Source organism: Kogia breviceps, chromosome 8, assembly GCF_026419965.1.
Source record: "Kogia breviceps isolate mKogBre1 chromosome 8, mKogBre1 haplotype 1, whole genome shotgun sequence".
Lineage (NCBI taxonomy): Eukaryota > Metazoa > Chordata > Mammalia > Artiodactyla > Physeteridae > Kogia > Kogia breviceps.
In genome coordinates this window covers 30,073,560-30,097,961 of record NC_081317.1, presented here as the reverse complement: position 1 = coordinate 30,097,961, position 24,402 = coordinate 30,073,560, and the positions used below count along the sequence as shown (strand labels likewise).

General features: G+C 43.3%; 1 protein-coding gene across 12 annotated transcripts; it reads left to right on the top strand.

The window, feature by feature from the left end:
* The first annotated feature begins 604 nt into the window (after nucleotides 1-604).
* ALDOB (aldolase, fructose-bisphosphate B) lies at nucleotides 605-23,270 on the top strand. 12 transcript variants are annotated; one of them, XM_059072860.2, is made up of 12 exons: nucleotides 770-848; nucleotides 1,090-1,185; nucleotides 2,854-2,896; nucleotides 4,144-4,321; nucleotides 14,467-14,588; nucleotides 15,387-15,598; nucleotides 16,635-16,689; nucleotides 17,617-17,777; nucleotides 18,673-18,756; nucleotides 19,629-19,803; nucleotides 20,221-20,420; nucleotides 22,740-23,270. In XM_059072860.2, exons 5-12 carry the CDS (start codon nucleotides 14,477-14,479, stop codon nucleotides 22,833-22,835), a joined length of 1,095 nt encoding a protein of 364 aa, XP_058928843.1. In that variant the 5' UTR covers nucleotides 770-848; nucleotides 1,090-1,185; nucleotides 2,854-2,896; nucleotides 4,144-4,321; nucleotides 14,467-14,476; the 3' UTR covers nucleotides 22,836-23,270. The 12 variants fall into 12 exon arrangements, with proteins under 12 accessions (XP_066897190.1, XP_066897188.1, XP_066897186.1 ...); XM_067041087.1 differs by lacking the exon at nucleotides 2,854-2,896 and having other exon boundaries at nucleotides 762-848; XM_059072858.2 differs by lacking the exon at nucleotides 1,090-1,185.
* The last annotated feature ends 1,132 nt before the right edge of the window (nucleotides 23,271-24,402 follow it).

The following is a 24,402-nucleotide window of genomic DNA, read 5'->3' as shown; positions in this document are numbered from 1 at the left end:
TTCATGTTAAATGGGTGCCTGAAATGCCAAAAAACGTGCAGTCTGTACGTTAATGGCCACATAGTTCTAACCTTGGCTAGACTCCCTCCTTGGCCAAGAGAAAAATCTCCTTGATACATACCTAAATTAAAACAATGCTATGCCTGGCTTTCACAGGCAAACATGGAGGAAGGTCACTCCTGTGTGCGCTGGATTTTTACAACCCAGTTTAAAGGAGGTGAAAGTCTATTAAAAAAATCACCTAAGGTTCAGAATTGTCCATTTCTTCCCTTGCCTTTCTTCCTGGCAGGATTAGCTAACAGGGCCACCATCTGTCCTGGTCATGCTTAGCTCAAGAAAATGAAGTTACATCATCTGGTATAAAGGAATACTTGTCCTTTGTTAATTCTCCTCTGGTGTTTTCTGGTTCTGTTTCACTCTCAGTCACAAAGAAGAAGGGCGGTGGCGGGGGGGAAACAGGCCCACGGAAAGATTGCCCCTCCTTGCAGCCCGGCGCCCACCTTGGTTCCGCGCCAACAACACGCACCGGAAGTTCTGCGTCAGAGCAGGAAACTTGCCACAAACCCACCTCCGGTGAGTGCGTGCGTTTCTGCTTTTCCCTCAGAGAGACTACATTCGTTTGAACTCGCTGGAAAGACGCTTGCCGCTCTCGTGGCCCGCGCTACACAACCTTGGAGTATCCTGAAATGAGAAACCAAAATTGTGACGTAACATCAAAAGCGCCTTTTAAGGAAGGGGGAACACGGTAGGGGAAGTCTCGGGGTTTCGGAGCGTGCGTCACCAGCAGAGGAGAAGGCCCTGTCGATAGCCGGGCAAGTGGATTTGTTTGGAGATACGAAGGAGTCGAGGTGAGCTGGGGGGGCGGGGGTACTGCTTCAACTGGTAGAGTAAGAACAGTTCAGACTTCCAAGGGGCGATCTGTGAGGGAAGAAATGAGGGGGAGCAATGGGGGAGGAGAGGAATGGAAACTGCGGCATCTGACCTCTGGTGGGAGTTTCAGAGGACTCTTGGGATTAGGGGTGACTCATGCTCAATTTAAATTGTCCTATGGCCGCCGTGTAATTCCCCTTCCTCTCTGCAAACCTTTAGGTATGTCTGCTGTTAAATGAGTTAAGCAAGGAGGCCATGAGACAGAGCTGGCTCTAATACCGTGGCACGTGTGTAAGCAAGCCAGAATCTAAACCTGTAAGTGCCTCAAGGTTAGGAAATCGAAACCTAAGGACAACCAGTCACAAACAGCCAACTAGGCTTTAAGCAGTCAATAAGTTCCTTACTTGGCTTCCACACTTTCTCTATAAAAGTTTTCCCCCAGCTCCCTTCTGCAGGGTGCTTCTAACCAGCTGGCATTGCTCAGATAAATTATTAAATTTTTAATCTTCCTCAGTTTATCTTTTAACACTACCGACGGGCTTTGTGCAAGTGAACTTTTTGTCTGTTTTTGCCTTTTTATGGAAGTCTAATGAAGGAGTGGAGCTCCCCGTCTAGGTCACCAAGGCTTGGACAGGGCTGGTGCACTGGGGCTGGAGGGATGACCCGTATGCTTGACTGAACTGTTAGTGAAAGGAGAAGCTCTGAGCCAGCGTGACCTTCTTAATTTCCCAGAGCCCCCTTGGGAAATTCCCTCAAATTGGGGGAAGGCATTGGGCTTTCTGGGGGTTATAGAATGGAGGTTTGAGCCAACTGTATGTGGATCTAAAAAGGCAAGGAGGGCTTCCCTGGTGGCACAGTGGTTGAGAATCCGCCTGCTGATGCAGGGGACACGGGTTCGTGCCCCGGTCCGGGAAGATCCCACATGCCACGGGCCGCCTAGGCCCGTGAGCCATGGCCGCCGAGCCTGCGCGTCCGGAGCCTGTGCTCCGCAACGGGAGAGGCCACAACAGTGAGAGGCCTGCGTACCGCAAAAAAAAAAAAATAATAATAAAGAAATAAAAAGGCAAGGAGAGCATAGCTAAGATCTCAGTTATATATACCTATTTGGAGTCTTGCTTACTCTTTCCTACTGTACCCAAAAGGGACCTTCAGTTTTGCAGAACCGCTATAGGCTGCTAACCTCATAGGTCTGGGATGGATGTGGGAGAAGTTATGAGGGAAAAGACCCTAGAGACAGTGCCTTTTTGGGTGGGGGAGAGAAGACATGGAAGAAAATGACTGGCAAGTTTACCTGCACACATGTGTGCAAGAGCTCTAGCAAGAGGTAACTCTTGTTTTCTCTGACCGTTGCATTCTAGAATATAATTATTTTTAATAAGTGACTGCCTTTTCTCTTCCCAGTTTTTTAAGTAACAGTTTTTACATTCCTCCCTGGTATTAAAGATCTCTGTTCTCACTTGGCAAATGGCCAGAGGGGGCCGACAAAATGAGAGGCAGAAGAGGGTAGGCCTCGGGCAGGAAGCAGATTAAAAAAGGGTGAATGCTCCCCTTATCCCCCACTACAGGGAAGCCAGGGCACCTGCTGTCTGGTCACGACCATTCGGCATGCAGCCTCCTCTGCTGGGGTGCCAGTGATTGGATGAGGACCTCTCTAGGCTCTCCGCCACAGAGATAATTTGTTCCAGCCTATCATTTACACCTCCATCTGGCAGCCCAGCAGGACCTAGCATGCCTAGGAGTCAGCTGTGCCACAGAGGACAGGCATTCAGTGGCCGTGGGACAGGCCAGTCATGCATCGTGAATGGTATGGCACGGGGGTGCTAATGACGTCAGCTTGTCTGCCTGCCTGGCAAGGGGACCCTTCCTGCCACTCAATCTGCTTCTAACTCCGGAAGCCTGGATGCATGGCCTTCTCTCTTTATTCATCTCGTCTCCTTCATTCCCCTTTATGCTTTCCACAAATAATGTTGCCATTTTCTTCAGTGTCCTCAAACCTGTTTCAACCTCTCTTCATCTCTTTCGGTGGGTAAGTCATATTTTTCTCTGGTTCACATACTGGGTGAAAAACGCTGTTCCTGATCCACAGTGCTCCACCACCCTCTAAGGGGGAGGGTACATCTTCTTGGGTATAGCTATGCAACTTTTGAGATGCACTCAGCATCCAGCTTAATTTTTCTGCATATTAAATGGAGAAAGCTTTTGAGAGTAGGAGTGAGATGGAAGTATCCAGGATGAAGGCACAGGAGATGATGAGGTTGGGTGCTGTGGAAGCAAAAATTTTGGAACAACTCCTCTTTGGTAACAGAAAGAGAGAAGGGAATTTGGAGAATGTGGAGAGGAGAAAAGAATGATGATGATGTAGGCAATAGCTGCTATTTATCCAGTACTTTATTTTTGTCAGGCATTATACTTAACTCTTTTTGTTCATTATTCAATCTAATCCTCCAACAAAATGTTAAGTTTTATTATTATCCTTTTCCTGCTGAGGAAACTGAGGCTCAACAAAGTTAGAGAACTTGCCCAAAGTAACACAGCCAGGAAGCTCCGAGCTGGAATTGTGAGCAAGTTCTAGCTGACTTCAAAGGCCAAACCCTTAACGACTAAATTGTATTGACTCGCCAAAAAAATTTATGGCTGGACCTTCAGAAAGGCAGAAGGTTGAACTTGTAGGTGACTGGATTAAGTACCTGGGAGGCTGAGTGACCCTGTTCCTCCTTTTGTGAAAGGGTAGGTGACACTGAGGTGGTCACTAAGCAATTGACTGGCCTGCCGTCTGCATATACTGGTTGGCTGCCTGCCCCTCAGTGTCTGGGCCTTTAGTCCAGCTTTCTAGGAAGGTGTAATTCTGGATCTGGTCAGCCTGGCACTCTTCATTCCTAAAGAGTGCTGAGGGGTGATAAAACAAACCCAAAGAACAGGGGAATAAGAGACAAGGAGTTAGAACCAACCAGTTTCTTTCATACACACCAGTATTTTGAGTAATTCTAGTCAATAAATAACCCATTTCAACAGTACTTCCCCAAAGAAAACTTTTTATGGTCTAATATAAGTTTCTTATATTGTTGTTTAAAACCATTTCCATTGTTTTGGGACAACTGTATATGTAAAAAACATGCAGTTTCGGGGGGAAAGACCACAGAATATTGCAGCTAGAAGGGACCCCTGCCTTCACTATGCAGATGATGAGTTCAAGGTCCCAGGCTGGCTTTAGAGTCACAGATCTGTATTTCAGTCCCTGCCCTGCTGCTTACTAATGGTGAAATATCTCTTCAGCCAGAGATAGGATCAACTCCCTCCTCTCCAAAACGGTACCTACCCTGGTGATGGATGTAGTGGGGATTAAATGAAGTTTTCTTCCTGAAGTGCCTAGAAAAGGCCCTGTAAGAAGGAAGTGCTCAACAAACGGCAGTGCCCTTCCTTGGGCCATGTCACCCAGCTATTCAGGGTAGAGGTAAGGCCAGAACCTTGTTTTCTGACTCTCCAACGTGTGTGTGTGTGTGTGTGTGTGTGTGTACACGTACATGCTGCAGAGCAGTGTAATGTCTGCTTCCATGAAGTAACATGGTTTATTACACTTTGTACTTGTATAGCAATCATTTATATGATATTGTTCAATCAGAGCAACAACGTGGTAGAGTTAGACAGGAATGGTATCACTAGGTCCACTTTACACATCAGGAAAGGGAGACTGGGAGAAGGCAATTTCCTTCAGTCCCATGGCTAGTCAGGGGTACAACTAGACCACCAGGCAGTTTCACCAGAGAGATAAGGAAGAGTGAAAGAAATGTTATGCTGAAGGTCATAAATGACATAAGTAACTAACAGTCTTGATTAGATAGTGAGAGAAAAAATGGACTTTGAGATGATTGAGCAAAAGACCAAGAGAAAACACTGACAAAGCAGTAAACAACCCACCGTGAGGGACTAGGGGAAAATGACAGTGGTGGGCACAGCTGACGACAGTGTAACTCTTTCCTGTCAGATAAGTACTGCTCACTCAGCAATTCTGAAATTCTCCAGCCCATTCTTTCCAATTCACTCTGCCTGTGCAGCATCGTAACCGCACATACACATTTCCTCAGGCAAGGAAAACCTCAAGTTCTTTATCACATTTCAAGGTTCAGTTTTCTCTCTAGTCTCAAAAGGGTGGTATTCTAAACCCTAGAGTTTGGATAACTTTAAATTTACTTACCTGAGATACATAAGCATACACAGGCACTCTAGTCTTCCTAGAATACACGGAGTTCAGACTTCACAGTGATATAGAAAAAAATCATCATGAGGCAATGCAAGGTGATCTCTGACTCTTCCATCCCCATATCTGCTGCACCCAAATGGCTCTTGCCCCTGGGCTTCATTCTGATGCTTTAAATTTACACCCTCAGATTCTGAGCTTTTAAAAAACCTACTGTATTTCTCTTACAAACTGACATTTAATACTCTGTGAATATACCAAATATCATTGGATTGTATACTTTAAATAGGTGTATTATATAGTATGTGACTTCTCCTTCAGTCAAGCTGCTAAATTAATAAAGGGACCATAAAAGAATTGAAAACACAGTGTTGAAGAGATAAGTGTACACCCGTGTTTATAGCAGCATTATTCACAATAGCCAAAAGGTGGAAGCAGCCCAAGTGTCCACAGACCAATGAAGAGATAAGCAGAATGTGATATCTATATCTATATCTCTATATTCTATACATGTAATATACATATATGATATGTATACACACACACTGGAATACTATGCAGCCTTTAAAAAGAAGGAAAATCTGACATGTGGTAAAAAGTGGATGAAACTTGAGGGTATTATGCTAAGTGAATAAGCCAGTCACAGAAATACAAACCTGTATCATTCCACTTATATGAGATACGTAGAGAGGTCAAATTCAGAGAGAGAAGGTAGAAAGATAGTCTCCAGGGGCTGGTAGAGGGGGAAGTGGAGAGTTGTTGTCTAATGGATATAAGGTGTTAGTTTTGCAAGATGGAAAGGGTTCTGGAGATTGGTTGCACAACATTGTGAATGTAATGAACAATACTGAACACTTAAAAATGGTTAAGGTGGTACATTTTATATGATGTGTATTTTACCACAATTTTTTTTTAGAAGGGAAGAGGGGGTCGTGGTTCATGTGTACCATTTCAGGGGAGCAGCAGCCTGGATGCCTGTGAAATTCCAAATAAACAGTGATAGAAGAGCTTTCAGAACCTAGTATAGTTTTAGAAAAAAGTAATGGTCATATTCTACCTCTTAATTATTTCAAAGTTCTCAGGGATTAGAATTATAAAACAGTTACTCCAGACTTTTCTGAGATTGATGAGAAAGCATTCATATATTTATTGATTCATTTATTCACAAAAATTGATTGTGTGACTACTGTGCTTTAGGCATGGTGCCAGATGCTGGGGAGACCGACATAGGTTCTACAGTCTGATGGGCTGAATCAGTTGATATGGAACATGACCTAGACTTGTAAAAATCCCTACTATCTAGACTTTTCAGTCATGTATTTCATAGAGTCTTCCATGAACACTGCATTAACAACCACTGCCACAACTGTCTCTTGATACTTTCATGTACGTTCTCTTACTTGGTTTGGTTTAATTTGATTCTGACCTCAACCCTCTCGAGACTCCCATCTCTTATAAGTTCTTGAGAACAGGCCAGTCTTATTCATCTTGTATTCTCCACAAAAGGTCCCTGTAGCTAACAAACTGCCATACACACAGAACCTCAATAACAATTTTGTGAAATATGCTGAGATAACAACTAGCCCTATCTCTGTGACCCAAATAGTGACTGCTGGTTTCAGGGTCCTGAAACCATCCCAGCCACCAAAGCAGGTTGCAATACAGTAAGAAAATGTCTGTCCCACAAATTAGAAAAGATGTTTTTAAATGTCCTGTTGATCCATCCATGGTTCTTCCTTGCATTGTGTAGATGTAGCCCGTTTTTATGAAAGTTCTTTCTCTATAATGTTACTAATACTACGGTGAGTATAACTCTATGAAACATGAGATTTATTTGCATGTACAAGTTTGTGGACTCAGACCTCATACTGTTCATGAGTACATTTAACTCATGTAAAAATCATATTCACATTGGAAGTATCTAGAGTGGGGCAGACACTGGAGAATAAATGAGGCAGTTGTTGGAGGTTTTGAAAGTAGTGATCCTGAATGATAACATCTTATTATTGCCTATGAGAAGTCTGCATTCAGAGGCCTCTAAATCAGAATTATACGTTCAGATCCAGTTATTTAATGAAATAACTGTACTAAATCCCTAGTCCTATGTTGTTTCATTCATCTTCTTAATCAGTTTCTGATGGAGGCATTACTAGCCCATTTTACAGGTGGTGAAACTGAGGACTAAAGAGGTTGGGGGATTCCACAATGTTTCACAGCCTCCAAGTCCACATATCATGATATATCAATTTTGAACATATTACTGAGTTAAGAGACTTAAAAGACTGCAAGCAGTCTGTGTTGCTCAGGAGTTGCTGTTTCTCTAAGGTCCATTAAGCCTTATCCTTGCTTTACTGAACTTTGAGTTTCAGCTGCACATCAGACCCTGGAAGTGGCCAAATGCTGATGCCATGGGAGCAGCAGCAGGCGGCACCACTCAGGGACAGGTGTACTTATGTCCTCGGACATGCCTGGCCAGTCTGCTGTTCACGTGCAACGATGCTCAGCAGATCAGGGCCCTCTAGGTCTGCCAATGCAAGTCTTTCTTCCCTGATTAATATAGTTTTAACGTCCAAGGTTATAAACTGCTGGGAGGTGGAGAGGGAAAGAACTAATCTCTGCAGTCTGAGGTCACCAAAACGTAAGCAGCTCTGCTTTAGACCACTGACTTGCAGTGAGACAGGCACTCTCTCTACCTGTCCTGTGACTCTAGGCAAGTTACTGTTGGTTTTTTGTTTTTTGTTTTTTTTTTGTGGTACGCGGGCCTCTCACTGTTGTGGCCTCTCCCGTTGAGGAGCGCAGGCTCCGGACGCGCAGGCTCAGCGGCCATGGCTCACGGGCCCAGCCGCTCCGCAGCATGTGGGATCTTCCCGGACCGGGGCACGAACCCGTGTCCCCTGCATTGGCAGGCAGATTCTCAACTGCTGCACCACCAGGGAAGCCCTAGGCGAGTTACTTAACCTCTCTGAACCAGAGTTTCCTTATCCAGAAAGTGGGGCTAATAAACCTTTCCTCAGAGAGGTGCTGAGATTAGAGATCATATATAAAAAGAACCAAGTGCATCATAGAACTTCAAAAAAGAGCTATTATTATTGTTGTCATTGTTGTAACAAGAATAATTAGTACTAGTAGCCTAAGGAAAATTATTTCTACCGTACATTTCTCAGCAGGTAAAATGTTTCAGTTACGGTTCTGACCACCCCAGCCCTGGCTCCCAACAATGATCACTAACCCCAGTCTCCATTCTTTCATCAGCATCCTCCTCTTATTCCTCCTTTCTCCTTTGACAAAAATCAAATTTGATGAGATCTCACATGTCCTCAGATCAGTCATCTTGGTCTGATGAATCAAGCACCAGGTGGAGATGGGGAAACCAAAAAGGGTGCCTTGGGGAGGCAGGTGGAGTCAAGACAGCTGACGGGAACTTCAGCTGGTCTAACGCTCAGTTACCCTTAGGACAGGCCTTGGCCAAACTTCCCCAGACAAATGAGCCTCAGTTTTGTGCTCCAAACATTTCAGTTTCCTTCAATAATCACATTCAATGTCTAACACTCTCCACTTTTAGAAGCTGTCTGAGCTTAAACTCTATTTAGACAACCCAGCTCCCTGCTTCTTTTTCCTTCATTTCATTGATATTTCACTCATTATAGTGTTACACTCTATACCATAGAGCACTTTGGTTTTTTAGGGTCTTTTTTCCTATTTTATGAGTTATTCCAAAGGAATGTGTTCCTGAGAAGTATACTTTCCTGTGATCATGGTCATTCCATTATTCTTAGATTCCTCCATTACTTTTATTTGCCTCTTTCATTATTTGCCTCAGGAAGCATACACTATTTTTATTCGCCTTTTCTTGAATTAGATTTTGGTTTAATGCTCAGAGAGAAAACCCTGTAGAATGAACTTGTACCTAGACAGTGCTATAACTAGGGGAGCTGATGGCTTGCATCAGTCACTTTTAAGTTTTATTCTAGTTTTTACCACTTTAAAGACAAAAATGTACAGGTTGAGAGAGAATGAGAATAGAGTAAAAGATACTGTGTTCTGACATTAAAAACGTCAGGGAGCCCAGCTTGGTTTGGGGGAACTGGGAAGGATCTTTGAATGCCTCCTATATGCAGGTACTTTATAAATTCACTTAATGCTCTTGTGAAATTCAGATCCTACTCTACAGAGGAGGAAACTCAGGCTCAGAGAAGTGAAAAAAACTTGACCAAAGTAATGTGTGTAGTAAGTGCTGGAGCTAAGCTAATGTGCTTCCCAGTTTTCCTTGGTGGACTCCAGAGCCCAGTCATCCACACACTGCCTTACTGATCCTAATCCTCTGTGTCTCTGTTTCCTCACCTGTAAAATGAAGAGTCTGGATTGAGAACTACAAGGTCTCCAGATGTCCCTTATAGCTCTAACATTCTGTGAGTACAGAGCATGTGTGAGCATGATTAGAAGGATTGGCTGTTTATGAGCCAATCCGAGTTATTGGTTAAACACCTCCCTACCCGCCCAAGGTGGGAAGGGGAGGGTAAAAGTTAAAACGAAAAATGAAAAACAAACAAAAAAAAAACCCTTGGGTGAGAAGTCTATAAAAACTGTGTGTTCCTGAAGATTCATCCTATTTGGCAGCTGCTGCCTCATCCACAGCTTCTGATAGATCTAAGAGGACTCTCCTGTCTCGAACTGTAAGTAAAAGAACTTCCTTTGTCTCTCAGGACTGCACCAGGGAGTCAGAGGTTAATGATAGCGCTAAGCCTGGCGAGGGGAAAGTTTGTTTGCTTTTGTTTTCAGGAAAAATGTGATGGTGGCTGAAAACGTGGTGATCTGCTGAAATGATTGTTTTTCTCCCTACCTCCCCTGGCTCTGAGTGGTGGCAAATGCTCAGGATTGATGCCTGGTACCAGCGTTAACCTGTAGGAGGGCTCTTCTGAGGCTTTGGCGAAGGAAAAACATCTTGAATACTCCTGTTTGGTTGGGTTCTACTCAGTGTTTGAGATTCCTGTTCATTTCTACTCTCTCCATAACAACTGCTTATTCTGATGATTTCTTTACATATCTATCGCCTTATGTCATTTTCTTCATTCTCTTCCCACATCTACTAGTACTAGCACTGAAGTTTCTTTGTCACAGAAATGAACTCTTGGCCTGTTTGGCCTTCGTCTTCACCCACTGCTCAAACGAGAAAATGGAACAGGCATCACAGAGTATAGTCGTCCTTTGATTATGAATTGTCAAACCTTTCCCCTTGTTTGATACTTTCTATAACATTTCCTTCTCTGAAGATCCTACAGCTTCAGATATTTGGAATCAAAAGCTGCTGATGTATTTTGGTACATTTGTTCTACTATCTGAAGAATAGGTGAGGATATGTTGCCTTTTAAAATAAACTTATCTTTACATAGTTACCTAGGGTTCCGTTAGCTAATGTGGATCCAGCAGGGACTCCAGCGCTGCTGCCACCATCACTTTAGCCAAGGCTCAAATGCAGACAACCCAGGCCCAGACTAGACCTGAGGTGCTGGGGCAGGGAATGCAGTGTAGTTGCTGTAAACCTAGGAGTTACTTTGGCCTAGGTGCCAGTTTAGAGGAAAGAGCAATACTCAGGTCTCTTTCTGAGCTGCTCCACGTGTGTTCAAAGGCTCCAAGGATCAGGCTGTTCTAGAGCATCTCACTGTACTTACCACTGTGGCATCAGATATTTAACGGAGCTGTGGGGATCTTCCTGCATCTGTCTATAAAAAAGTGCTGCATGCAGTGCCTGAAAATCATGGGCTTTCAGTGAATAAGCCCTTCATGTCTTCTTGAAAATCTATCTGCCTTGTACATGGAGAAGCAAATGGATTTTCTACTCCCTTATATTTCTCTGGGAGTTAAATATTGGTATTTTACAAATTATTATATTTTCCCAGAACCTCTTCAAAGAAGGCAGAAAGAATTATACTATAGGAGTTCATCTGTTATTCTTCTAAAGAAGGATTGGGAAAAGAATTCCAAGTCATAAGCCAGTAGCATGTGATTTACAGTCCTGAAACATCACAACTTAGATGGGGCATCAGATGTATTCTTCCTGGGCCTCAATTTCTTCATCTCTAACGTTAGCAGTGTTGATACAGATATCTCTGAGATCACTTGTAGCTCTGTTTTTCTGTGGTTGCCCTCTATTCATATATGTTTGTATTCACAGCCTTCTCCCAGATTTGCATATATATCGATATTACCTGTTAATATGTTATGTAGAGTAAATAATGTAATATATAAACTTACTCACTGAGAAATCAAACATTACAAAAAATCCATAAAGTGAACTGTGTGTCACCCCACCCTGTTTCATTCCCCAGGAGTAACCTCAGTGTGGTTATTATCTGCTTCTGTAGACCCATGAACAGTATGTGTGTATACCATTTTTTTAATTTAAAAAAGGGTGATATTATGTATTGCATACTTTTCTGAAACTTTCTTTCTTTCTTTCTTTCTTTATTTATTTTGCGGTACGCGGGCCTCTCACTGCTGAGGCCTCTCCCGTTGCGGAGCACAGGCTCCGGACGCGCAGGCTCAGCGGCCATGGCTCACGGGCCCAGCCGCTCCGCGGCACGTGGGATCTTCCCGGACCGCGGCACGAACCCGTGTCCCCTGCATCGGCAGGCGGAGTCTCAACCACTGCGCCACCCGGGAAGCCCTATTTTTTTACTTAATCATATAACGTGAACAACTTCCTGTCACACTTTTTAAAAAGTTGGCTTGAGACCTCAGCAAGCAGAGGCTTAGGGGCACAGAAATCATTCTCTATCATTGCCCACTTCCAGCTGGCCTCCTCTCTTCCAGTGGTGAACAGTGGCCTGTGACCCTGTTTTATGATTAACAGGAAAGCAACATTTGTGCTGATGTGGTAAAGAACTTTAATCCCTCTGTAGAAGTTTAACTTCTCATAAACAGTATTGGTTCAATTTGACCTTTTCTCTGTTTTTCTTTTCTGGTTGAGTCAGCACACTCAGACTGGAGAAAATAGCTTCGTAGTAAACAGAAATATGGAAGTCCCTTAGGCAATTACTTTTTTAAATTCAAAAAGAGAGAAATACTGCTACCTGACATTTTCATAATGCATTATAAAGCATCTTCATGTTCATCATGCAATTCAACAAATATATTCTGAGCAACTACAGTGAGCAGGGTGCTCACAGGTTACATGTGATCCATTTGTCAGTGAGACAACCAGAACAGATATTATAGCCATTTGATCCATAGTAAGCTAAGACTCAGGGAAGTTACCACCTTGCCCATGGTCCCAGTGAAGAGGAGGCAGAGCTGGTCCTTGAGCCTGGGTCTGCCTGATCTACTTCTATGTGAACGTGTCAGATATTTATGAATTGGTAATGTGACATGGGGAAAATGATCCGCAGCCCAAGGATTTTCGGTACTCTGGGGGTGTCATCAAGGACATTAGAGTCATCCAAAGGCCAGTTCCTTTCACCAGTCTCACTCTTTACTTGAAAGAGGGAGTATTAATACTGCCCTTTATCCCAGCTTTGTGCCTTATTAGCTATTTGTCCTTGGACAAATAATTAAACGGTCTTATATTCTTTACTTATCTATTATGTGGCAGAGGGTGGGGGAAGGGGGAAGTCTGACTACCTTTTGAGATTGTTGTGAGGAATAAATTTTATAGTGTATGTAAAGCGATTAGCAGAGTGCTTGGCAATCAATGATCACTTGCTATTATTGGGCTATGTTTTCCTTTTGTTTCACTAAGGAAACATCGTTATTTTTTTGGCAGTTGTCAATTCCTTCGCGCAAATATCTAAACTGAGAGAGAAAATTTGTACTTTGGCCTGAAGGTTACCAACCTCAGTTTGGCTTTTATCTGCCATGAAGATCTGGTAGTCAGGTCCAAAGCTAACAGTCCCTGACTACAATTTAGGAATTAATATATAAACAGAAGAGATACTATCTTCAGTTGGCTGGGATGTGAAGGGCCTTGGAAAACCATCTTTTTTAGAAATCATTGCCCACTAGCCTGTCCTGGTACCCCAATGACAGCATCGTGGTTCCATTCCTTGGCGTTAAGTATTGAAGTGAGAGTAGCCACAGTAAGAGCGCCATTAGTTATACCGTCTCAGGAATTAGTTCAGTAGCCATTGACATGTCATATCAAGGGACAGAGTTCTGAGAGCCTGCCTTGAAGGAATACAGAAAATGTGAAGAAATCAGTTTGCCATGAGAAGGAGAACTGGGTGGGGGACTCTGCCTCATCCTAGCTGGGACCTTGGACAAGTCCGTTAACTTCTTGGAGTCTTAGCTTGTTCATTAATTAATGAAGATAATACCTGTCCTGGTTACCTCATTGTCAAATGGATCGAAAGAGAACTGAGGTGTCCCTTGGCTTCCAGAAAGTAGAAAGCAGACACAGGGCATCTACCCTGTGTATGAGTGTATGAGGGGAGAGGAGACTGGGGAAAGAAGAAGGCCACAGGGTTGGATAGGACATTGCTCAAGATAACCTTTACTACCATTTTTTTCTTTGATAATCCAACCTATGCAAAACCATTCTTTCTACATCCAAGATAAGAGTTCTCTGAGCTTGCATTTTCAAGACTAGCCCAAAGTGGCAGCCGAACAGGAGCAATGATCCCCTTCAGATGACCACTGCTAAGAGCTTGCTTGGGTAGGGGATCTTTGAGCCAGTCTCTCCTTGCTAAAGCAGTGAAGCTGCGAATTACTGGAGCAGGAATCAACATATGACGTCAGCATCCTTAGAGCTAATGGGAATCTCCAGCCCAGAGATGCTTAGGGAAAATCCTCTGCATCTGCCCCAAACGGTCTCATAGGTGGTTGACTATAAGAAAAAGGAGACACACCCCACCCTCTATGTCTCAAAGCTGAAGGGAGGTTAAATTCAAGGGCAAATAGTGGTTTCTCCTCTCAAGCTTGCTGCCTAGAGAATACTCTGGTGGGGACTACAGGCTAATAGAGCAAAGTGAGGAATGGCCGCGGAGGCTGAAAGCCTCACTGTCCTGGCCTCAAGCCATCCAACCCCTGATGGTACCAGGAATCCATAGAATAAAGAGATAGTCAATTACTGCCATGCCCTGTATTTGTCAGATTTAAGTGGATACTCATTAGCTGGTTCGGTCTCAGGATCAGTGATTCCAAAAGTTTCCTGAAAGGCATTCTTTTCAGGATCACCATGAAATTTGTCATCCCACCTTCATCCATTATGGCTAATCGCAACTACTTAGGCTTAAGGGGGAAAAAAACCAAAACAGAACAGACCTCATTTGTTTAGCCAGTTGTGGAAATGCGCCAGAAATGTCAGAGGGGCCTATGGAGCTTTTCTGCACACCTATTGTCTTGGTCATGAGTCCATTTGAGCGACCCACAGTTCTGTTCACAACTAACTCTCCTGCACTCTTTTCTAGACCTGTCACCATGGCCTGCCAGTTTCCAGCCCTCACTTCAGAACAGAAGAAGGAGCTCTCAGAAATTGCCCAGTGCATTGTTGCCAGTGGGAAGGGGATCCTAGCTGCAGATGAGTCTGTAGGTGAGTGCAAGAAACATCACACAACAACCATGCTCTTGATTCTACACTTAGCAAACGCAACTTGATCATCATATTCCCTTTCCTCTCAGAGGAAGTAAAGGTTTATATACCCAGGAGTGGCAGCGGAAGACTCAGCTAAGCATAGACCTTTTGAGTCTTGTCATTCCAGAAGGCAGATTTCTGAAGACCAAGCAAACAGGCTCAAGCCCTCCATTTTAAGACCCCCTTGCCAGGGATCATTTGAATCCAAGCTGTAGCAAGGCCAGGAACTCAGTAAGCAGGATGAGACCTCTGCTGCTAATGAGAAGTCAGTGTAAAGTCAGCCAAGGAAGGGCAGTGAGAGCAGGGAAATGTCCACATCAGGAAAAGGGCAGAGCTTGTGACTGAGAGCAGCTCAGGATGACACAAGGGAGAGCTGCGGTAGGCCTGCATGGCCCACTGTAAAATTATAGAAGCCAGAGAAGTCAAGAGCCTGCCCTACCCCTCCTTCCACTGTCTGTATATCCAGTCAGATCAGGGCTGGAGCAGAGAGGCCTGAGGGCCGTGCAGCCCCACTTGGACCCTGTGGTGACTTCCACCCTGACCCTGACACGACCAGCCCATGCACTTCCTCATCAGCATCCTGACAGCAACAACAGTCTTTCCCTGGGGAGACAAAAAACAAGGCAGGAGCTCTGATGATCTGAATAAAAAAGAGAGTGTTGCTGTCCGTCCTGGTGAGGGTCACTAGCTGGCCTGGAGGAGGGCGGCAGGGCAGCCCTGGCTTGCTCCTTATGCTGCCTTTACTCGCCCACATAGGCACCATGGGGAGCCGCCTGCAGAGGATCAAGGTGGAGAACACTGAAGAGAACCGCCGGCAGTTCCGCGAAATGCTCTTCACCGTGGATGATTCCATCAGCCAGAGCATCGGGGGTGTGATCCTTTTCCATGAGACCCTCTACCAGAAGGACAGCCAGGGAAAGCTGTTCAGAGACATCCTCAAGGAAAAAGGGATCGTGGTGGGAATCAAGGTGAATACATCTCGCTCCCGCCTCACCACAGGCACACTCCCAACACAGTGGCTGGGTCAGGGCCAACACGAGGACCACTCTCATCATCTCATTGCTCTTCTCACTCCTTTCCATCATCACCTTCCCACTGAGAACCAGATCCTCTTCTAGACCTTTCCAGTACCCTCTTCCTTCAACCATTTTTCTACAAGGTACTTAATCTCTTTGTGTCTCAATTTTTTCATTTCTAAAATGGGAATAATAGTACCTTCCTCATCAGGTTCTTACAAGGATGAAGTGAGTTTGTAAAACAGTTCCTGTCACACCCTTATTATTTAGTTCATGATAGCTGTTACTTTTAAAACTCTTACTGTTCTACTGTAACTGGGTCTTCCCAAACTACGTGAAGTTCTCAAGGGTGATCATTAGTATTTGTCAAGTGCTTACAACTCCAAGCACTCATTTACTCCTCCTCACAACCTCTGGAGGTAAACTCAGTTACTATCCCTATTTTAGAGATGAGGTTAGAAAACAGAATTACAAGTAATTATAACTTGTCCACAGCAAGGCAAGATTGGACCCAGTTCAGGCCCAGACTGTCTGCCTCTTGGGCTCATGACCTTAGCCTCTGTTATGCTGAGAGTAGAGGCTGCATCCTTATTCTTATTTCCTGTAATAGCATAGGGCTTGGCCTGTGCAGTGCTCAATAAATGTCTCTTGAATAAATGAATGAATAATTTAAAGGAAGTGGCTCTTATATGGCACCTCTGCATCCCAGGTACTATGAGATTACTTCTTACTTTCCAAGCTCCAGCCCTGTGCTTTCTATACTTTCCCTCCTCTTAGGGTTGACAGTCTTAAATTTTTCTTTCCAGGTAACTTCCCTTCTGCTATGGACTGAGTTGTGTCCCCTCAATACCTAACATACAGTACCTTCCTAATTCAACTTCTTGGTTTGTGAAAGATGAGAACTAGTATGTAGGACCAGGGGCTCTGCTTGTGTTTTACTGGGATACCTGACACCTGCTAATTACTTGTTAATTATTTATATTCACAGTTAGACCAAGGAGGTGCTCCTCTTGCAGGAACAAACAAGGAAACCACCATTCAAGGTAAGGACATTGCCCACTGATATGAATCATGCTAGTATATGCCAGAAATGAAGGAAGCAAAGAAGTGATTGAGGGAAAACAAAATATGAATTATCACACTGGTTTTAGAGACACACACCTGTTCTTCAGCCCCAGCTCCTCTATTTAGTAACTGTGTGCCCTCAGGCTAGTCACTTAAATGTTCTGAGTCTCAGTTAAAATGGGATAACAGTATCTACTTTGCAGAATAGTTGTGGGGATTAAATTAGACAATGCACATAGAGTGCTTATCACAGTGTCTTGCACAGAGAAGATATTTTATACTTGGGAATATTATTTTAGAAAAATCTAGCAGCAGTAGAGAGGAAAGAGTCCAAGCTGTGGAATCAGACACACTTGTGTTTGAATGCTGCTTCCATCACTTACTGCTTAGATAATTTTGCAAGGTACGTCACTGCCCACGTAGACAAGTATAAACCGTAGCATTGGATTAGCTAAGCAGAATTTGAATCCCAGCTCTGTCAAACTGGGTGAAGTTACTTTACGTCTTAGAGCCTCTGTTTCCAAATCTGTAAAATGAATATACAACTGTGAAGATTGTATAATATGACTATTAGGTCATAACAGTATAACAACTATTAGGTTTGTTATGATTATTAAATGAGATAAGGTGTGCAAAATGCCTAGAATCATGCCTTGGAGCAAAGTAAGTACTAAATAAATATCAGTTCCCTTTATTCTTCTTATCCAATATGTAGTATATATCAAAACCATATTTATTAACCCAGGTCTTTTGGCTCAGTACTGGGATGTTTATTTCTTTGCTGGATGTAATGTTTCTTTGCCTGGATGTTTTGGGTCCTCAAGCTGTATGACTGAAAGCTAAGCCAAGGGTGCAGCCTCAGGGGTCAGGGGTGCAAAGAAGCCTTTCTCTCTCGTGACTTGCAGGGCTTGATGGCCTTTCTCAACGCTGTGCTCAGTATAAGAAAGATGGTGCTGACTTTGGGAAGTGGCGTGCTGTGCTGAAGATTGACAACCAGTGTCCATCCCACCTTGCTATCCAGGAAAATGCCAACACCCTGGCCCGCTATGCCAGCATCTGTCAGCAGGTGCTTTTCCTTCCCCTTGGGCTAAAATACAGGAAGCGAAAGCTTTCTTCAAAGCCCGTCTTTCTAATTTTACTGTAACCACACATGATCCCCCTCCTTTTCTCTCACCAGTATATCCTGATGGCATTTTTCACTGCTTTTACTAGGTGTAGTAGGGTAAGATTTGGTTCCACAAGTCAACTATGAGTCCAAAAGGCAAATGCCATCAAGTGTATCCCTCTACCAAAGCACGGTAAGCTCAGTCTTAAAAGCATAGGCTCTTGAGGGCAGGGCATTTGCTTGTCTATGCTCCACCGTGTCCAAGGACATTATCCTCTTAAGTCCCCAACTCAAGGGTGACAGCTTTGATCTGATCTCAATTCAGATAATTTCTTGGAGGATAGTAGCTTGATGCTAAAGTTTCCAACATATGTTGAAGTGTCTCTGGGATCCAGGTTAAGTCTGATTTGCTTGTGCAGGTGTTATGCTGAGGTTTCCTGAGTTCTGGGTACCTGGAGCTTCCCAGTCAGAATTGTAAACTCTGCTTGAATTCCTTAGTTAACTCATACAAGAGGCATCTTTATTGGTGATTTAAGCTTGATGGCCCTAAAAGGGTGACAGCTAGGTTCTGATTTAGCTAGATTAGTCTCTAGAATAAGATATAGAAATTAAGAAAATAAATTGAATTTATTTTACCCCATTTCTGGGAAAACTTTTTTCCCCTCACTGTTCTTTTTTGGCTAAGCCACGAATGCTTACTAGACATCCCATTAAATTTCATTGCCTTTAAGTCACCTATATGGTATACCTCCAAAAGAGCTTCAACCTTGTACCAATTACAACTGTTAAATATCTTCTTAAAGAAAGGATCTTAGTGAACAGAGCTTCATTCTGTCCACTCCTTTTTCCTTTTTAGAATGGGCTAGTACCCATTGTGGAACCAGAGGTAATTGCTGATGGAGACCATGACATGGAACACTGCCAGTATGTTACTGAGAAGGTAAGTCTTAAATATAAAGGTTCCAATGCCAGTTGAAAAATCTGTTTTCAACAGTTGTTACTTAACATATATCAGCTGTTACATATGAGGTATCCTACAGTTAGAATCACTGTGTAGCATTGAGAAGGTAAAGAGGTATTATCAAACCTTGTACTTTTTTGGGCACATGGTACACTCCTTATGAAAAAGCACAGGGTCTGCATTACCAAGATTAGGGTTTGAGCATCCATGTTCCCAGCTCTGGGACCTGAGGCAAGTCATATTATCTTTTTGGACCTCAGTTCCATTGTGTTTAAACTAAGAAACTTTAAAATAAACGGAGGCTCCCATGAGACAGTATAATTAGAAAGTAATTTTTTTCACATGTGACTTTCTAAATTAGCCACAATGTATCTGTAAGAAAGTAAGAGAGTCCTCAGTTTCTCTACTTGCAAAATGAGGTGGACTGAAATGAGATCTGAAAGCACTTCTGTCCCTAAAATATATATTTTTATGATCACTCAGCTTCTGTGGGGATGGAGAATGGAGGCCAGTTTACATGTCCCCAACTAACTAAATTAAGGCAGGTTTGACTGACCAAAGGGAGTAATGGGAAGGAAGCAATGAAGGGCCTCTAGGAAGCAGAGCCATGCTGGTAGTCCATGCGGTGAGCAGCTAGGGGAGGGGCAGCAGGGACAGGCCAACTTGGCTGTGCTCAATGGCTATGGTTTGCAGGCATTACCCTGACTGAGCCTAGGGGCTGGTGGGGAAGCTTTGGCTAAGTAACGTATGGGAATTCCTTCATCCTGCATCCCTGCCGTGTAGAAGTGTCAAAGTCAGGTAACTCTACGGCTGGCTCTAGGTTTCACCTATTTGGGCCTCTCGTCCTTCAGGTCCTGGCTGCTGTCTACAAGGCCTTGAATGACCATCATGTTTACTTGGAGGGCACCTTGTTGAAGCCCAACATGGTGACTGCTGGACATGCCTCCACCAAGAAGTATACTCCAGAGCAGGTGGCAATGGCCACTGTCACAGCTCTCTATCGTACTGTTCCTGCAGCTGTTCCTGGTAAGGTTTTCTTTCTTCTCTAACTTGAGGTCTTAGTCCTTATTCTTTGAAGGAGTGCCATAAGCATTTGCATTTGTCCAGGAGTAGTCTGCTTCTAGCCATGAAACAGACCTCTGATATCTCACATGCAGCCAGCACTTCCCCCTTGAACTCCATGATACCACCTATCCTGAGGCTGTCCAAATGCACACAATCCATTGATTTCCTCAACATTTCACTGCCCTCTTATTTACTAAAGCCCTTCTCTCCTTAGTCCAACTAGCTTCAGCAAAGGCAAACTAATTTCTCCAACCTAGTCCCGTGCAAATCAATCGGAGAAAAGATTGAGACATTACATTTCTTTCAGGCTCCTTGCTTGCTTTTTCAAGCAGGGTACATACTGGGACTAGTGGAGTGGAATGGCTTCTCTCCTTCCAGGCATCTGCTTTTTGTCTGGTGGCATGAGTGAAGAGGATGCTACTCTCAACCTCAATGCTATCAACCTTTGCCCTCTACCAAAGCCCTGGAAACTAAGTTTCTCTTACGGACGGGCCCTGCAGGCCAGTGCATTGGCTGCCTGGGGTGGCAAGGCTACAAACAAGAAGGCAACCCAGGAGGCTTTTATGAAGCGGGCCCTGGTAAGATGCTACTACCTCTTATCTACTTGATCAAGTGGATACTTGGGGCCTGCTTGCATTGCTTTCCTTAGGCCATGAAGGTATCTCCAGAGAGTTGTCTACCACGCATTTTCAAATGTGGCATTAGAGCTGCGTAGGACGGTTAAGGCTGCAGAGAGTTTTGAATTATCTGCACTGGTAGTACAGTTGATGATGGTAGATTGAAGGACAGTTTCCATAGAGACACTTTAGAGGGAAGATGAGAGGGCCAAGGAATGAACCTGGGGCACGTTTTATTTTGGGAAGATGAAGAGGAGAAGCCACCAAGACAAGCAGCAATAATATATTAAGATGAACCAAGGATCCTGGGAACAAACAGAATGAAGTTTCAAGGGGTCAATAACAATATGCTACAAAGAGGTTAAAAATTAAGGCAGAGAAAAGCCCGATGCTGTCATTGAGGGGCATATCAGTGACCCTCAACAAAACAGGTTCAATAAAGGAAAGGTGCCCATTCAAGACGCTTGTCAGGAAAAGACACAGAAAGGTTACCAGGAACAATGAGGACAAAAAAGGGTCTTATTTAGCTACTAAGATTGCTTTTTGAATACCTACTAGGAGCCAAGCACTGGAGTGAACAAAGCAGACACAGCCACTGCCTTCAGGGAGCTTAAGAGTTTAGCCAGATAGGAGAGATAGTCATGTTTAACTGTAAAGCAGAAGGAGCCAGAGGAGAGATTAAAGATTAGAAGAGGACGAGGACTTAGAGGAAACAGCACTGCATGAGACTAAATATTAAATATGGGTGGCAGAGTAAGTCTTAGAAAGGAGAGAGAGATAGGAAAGAAGAAACAATGGGTTTGGAATCAGGTCTGTAGAGGTGGGGAGATGCAGTGGTTGATCACTGATTACAGGTGAGTGCATCTGTTGAGAATGATAAGAGTATGGAGATATCAGTCTTTACAGTGGGGAACTTGGAATAGCTGTTGAAGTAGTTGCTAGGAAATTGACCAGAGGTTATGGCCAAGCATCAAGCAAGATGCAGCTGAAATGAGAGTTTGTGGTACATTAACTTAGTTGTTGAAGGTTCCTAATAGCTCTCTTATGCATGTAGCAAGATTCAGATCAACCTAAGTAGGAAAGAGCAGGGTTGAAGAATCCAAGTTTAACAGGGAGATGAAACAGTACCAAAATTTGAGTGACAGCCTTATTCGGCTTGCTGACGACAGAGGAGACTGGGCAAGGAATCAGGTGTAGCCAGAAGTTTGATGATGAGGCACTAAAAGAAAGGAAGGGTACAGAGAAGCTAAAAAAAATAATCTCAGAGGCATAAGAGAGGTGTGAGATTTTACAGTAGTGCTTTATCTGTGATGATGATGGATATGGCTGTGCTGGTGTGTGGCTGATGAGGGGGAAGGTAATATAGCTAATAGGATGGAGGGATTATGAAAGTAAGGCTCAGAAGGGTCATCCACACAGAAGAAGGGATGCTGAGTTTGTCTTCTAGAGCTGCGGTTCTCAAGCTTGAGCATGCATCCGAATCACCTGAAGGGCGTGTTAAAACACAGGTGGCTGGACCCAGCGACAGAGTTTCTGATTCAGAAGCTCTGGGGTCAAGCTAGAGAATTTCCATTTCTAACAAGTGCTTAAGTCCATGAAACCTAACTTTGAAAATCACTGTAGATGTAGAAATAAGTCCTGGAGAGATCGGACAATAGCAACAGTGACTTGAAAACGGGGTACTGCTAAGTAGCATTTGAGTATTATTACAGGTTTCATAGTTCTTAACTCACCTTTAATTGGAATTTACACAGGGTATCGAATGATATGATAACAACTACATAAAAATTATATATTCTTATGGACAAATATAGGTAGAAAATGGAAAATGTATTAAAAAAATTTTTTTTTGCTATAGTAAAGCTTTAGCTGCATGTGCTTGATGCTTGACCTTATGTCTGGTCAGTTTTCTAGCAGACTATTTCAACTATTACAAGGTTCCCAAATTGGGACTGAAATTTTCATTTCCTTATCACTATATGAGTGAGAAGTTTCTTAACTTGAATCTCCAGTACTGTTGTTGCAATATTGTTAGTACTAAAAAGAAACCTTCTCAGCAACACAAACCTCAGGCTTGCCTGAGAAATGCTCAGAAAACTGGGATAAAAAAAAAGGAAGTAACATTATGGAAGGAAAGGAATGGTATCAGCAGCAATATTTAGCAAGATCACTGTACAGAGAAAACTCACATGAAGGTGAAGCTGGTTTCAAATGAGAAGCAAAGCGGGTCAAGTAGAGGGTTGCTCTAACTCGGTCTCCTCTATCACACTTGTTTTTTAGGCTAATTGCCAGGCAGCCAAAGGACAGTATGTTCACACGGGCTCTTCTGGTGCTGCTTCTACCCAGTCGCTCTTCACAGCCTGCTATACCTACTAGAATCTGAGGCCGACCAGCCAGACTCTGGCGCTTCTAGGTGTCTTGGTAGGAGGGCAGAAAGGAAACAACAACCTTTCGACTGCCCCTGGAAATTAGACAAAATTAGGTTGGAACTACTGGAAACACAATGCATGTTAAATTCTTAGACGCAAGGAAAAAAATCAGTTATTGCAACCTAAGTCTGAATATCAAGGATCTGATGACGTTTCACACAGTGATTTCCTTATAACACTTCCAGCTCCCCATGGCCCACAGTATCCATCTAAGAAAAGAATAAACTTTAAAACAGTATCAGCTCTCCATCCAAATAACCAAATGAAACACCTCATAAGCTGAGTGCAGAGAATTGTGTCTTATTAAACAGTCCTAGCAGTGGTAGGTTATGAAGGAGACAGCTGCAACCAAAAAAGAAATAAAATGTTCTACAAACCTTCAGTTTGTATCAGGTTTTACTTTCTGCTTTTGCTTTCAAAGGGCTCAATATATTTCATTACCTTTGACTCCACAGACGCGACTGATATTAGTGGTCAGGATCCTCGACTTTGGCTACTCATTGGAATAACCAAAATTGAAAAACCCAGATACTCAGGCCACACTCCAGCCAAGTTTGAGAACTACCAAGCTAGATTTCAAGTTTGAGGGTATTTAGAAATGAAAGCTATTCATGATGTGAAGCAAGCTACAATGTCAAATGATTTCAAGCAACATATGGAGTGTAATAAAAGAATCACTGTGACTTTGATGCTTGGAGCATTCCTCTTCAAGTGGCCCAGGTTGGTGACATAGGACTGCATTTTCCTCTGCATATCCAAGCACACTACCTAGTTTTGCAGTAAGAAATATTCATATAATTATACCTTATTGACTTCGAGTTTTCAGAATTAACCTATAGAAAAAGCATTAAAGACCACCATAGTTACAAGAGAGAATTTAAACATTATAACTTTGGACAATATAAAAGTAATGATTTTGGTGGAAAAAAAAGTAATTAAATGAGAGGAGGTAGGAAATTCAGGGGGAGGAGAAGTGAAGGAAAGCAAAGGGAACACTAATTTACTTAGTGGGGAGTCAGGATACTACTTGAAATTGATGGATTAAGAAATAGTGCTTGGGCTTCCCTGGTGGCGCAGTGGTTGAGAGTCTGCCTGCCGATGCAGGGGACGCGGGTTCGTGCCCCGGTCTGGGAAGATCCCACATGCCGCCGAGCGGCTAGGCCCATGAGCCATGGCCGCTGAGCCTGCATGTCCCGAGCCTGTGCTCCGCAATGGGAGAGGCCACAACAGTGAGAGGCCCGCGTACCACAAAAAAACAAAACAAAACAAAAAACAAAACAAAACAAAAAAAGAAATAGTGCTTTGAAAAAAAAACACAGTGTTTTAAGTCTATTAAAGTAACAAGGGAAATGGATATAAATCATTAAAATATTCATACCTATAATTAAAATATAGGAGAAGGCAGTAAATTCTTTGTCTTGAAGAGTAAAAAGATAAATGGTATTATTTAGAGTAAATAAATTAGGAAATAGAGGCATAAGCATATGATTTAGAATAATAAAGCAGAATTCGTT

What these genes read in the sequence shown, in the direction of transcription:
- ALDOB (XM_067041089.1), top strand. Translation starts at nt 14,477, where the DNA reads ATGGCCTGCCAGTTTCCAGCCCTCACTTCAGAACAGAAGAAGGAGCTC. An exon ending in GGATCGTGGTGGGAATCAAG is followed by an intron (nt 15,599 to 16,634) that starts GTGAATACATCT and finishes TTATATTCACAG; the next exon opens with TTAGACCAAGGAGGTGCTCC. An exon ending in CTTTTATGAAGCGGGCCCTG is followed by an intron (nt 20,421 to 22,739) that starts GTAAGATGCTAC and finishes CTTGTTTTTTAG; the next exon opens with GCTAATTGCCAGGCAGCCAA.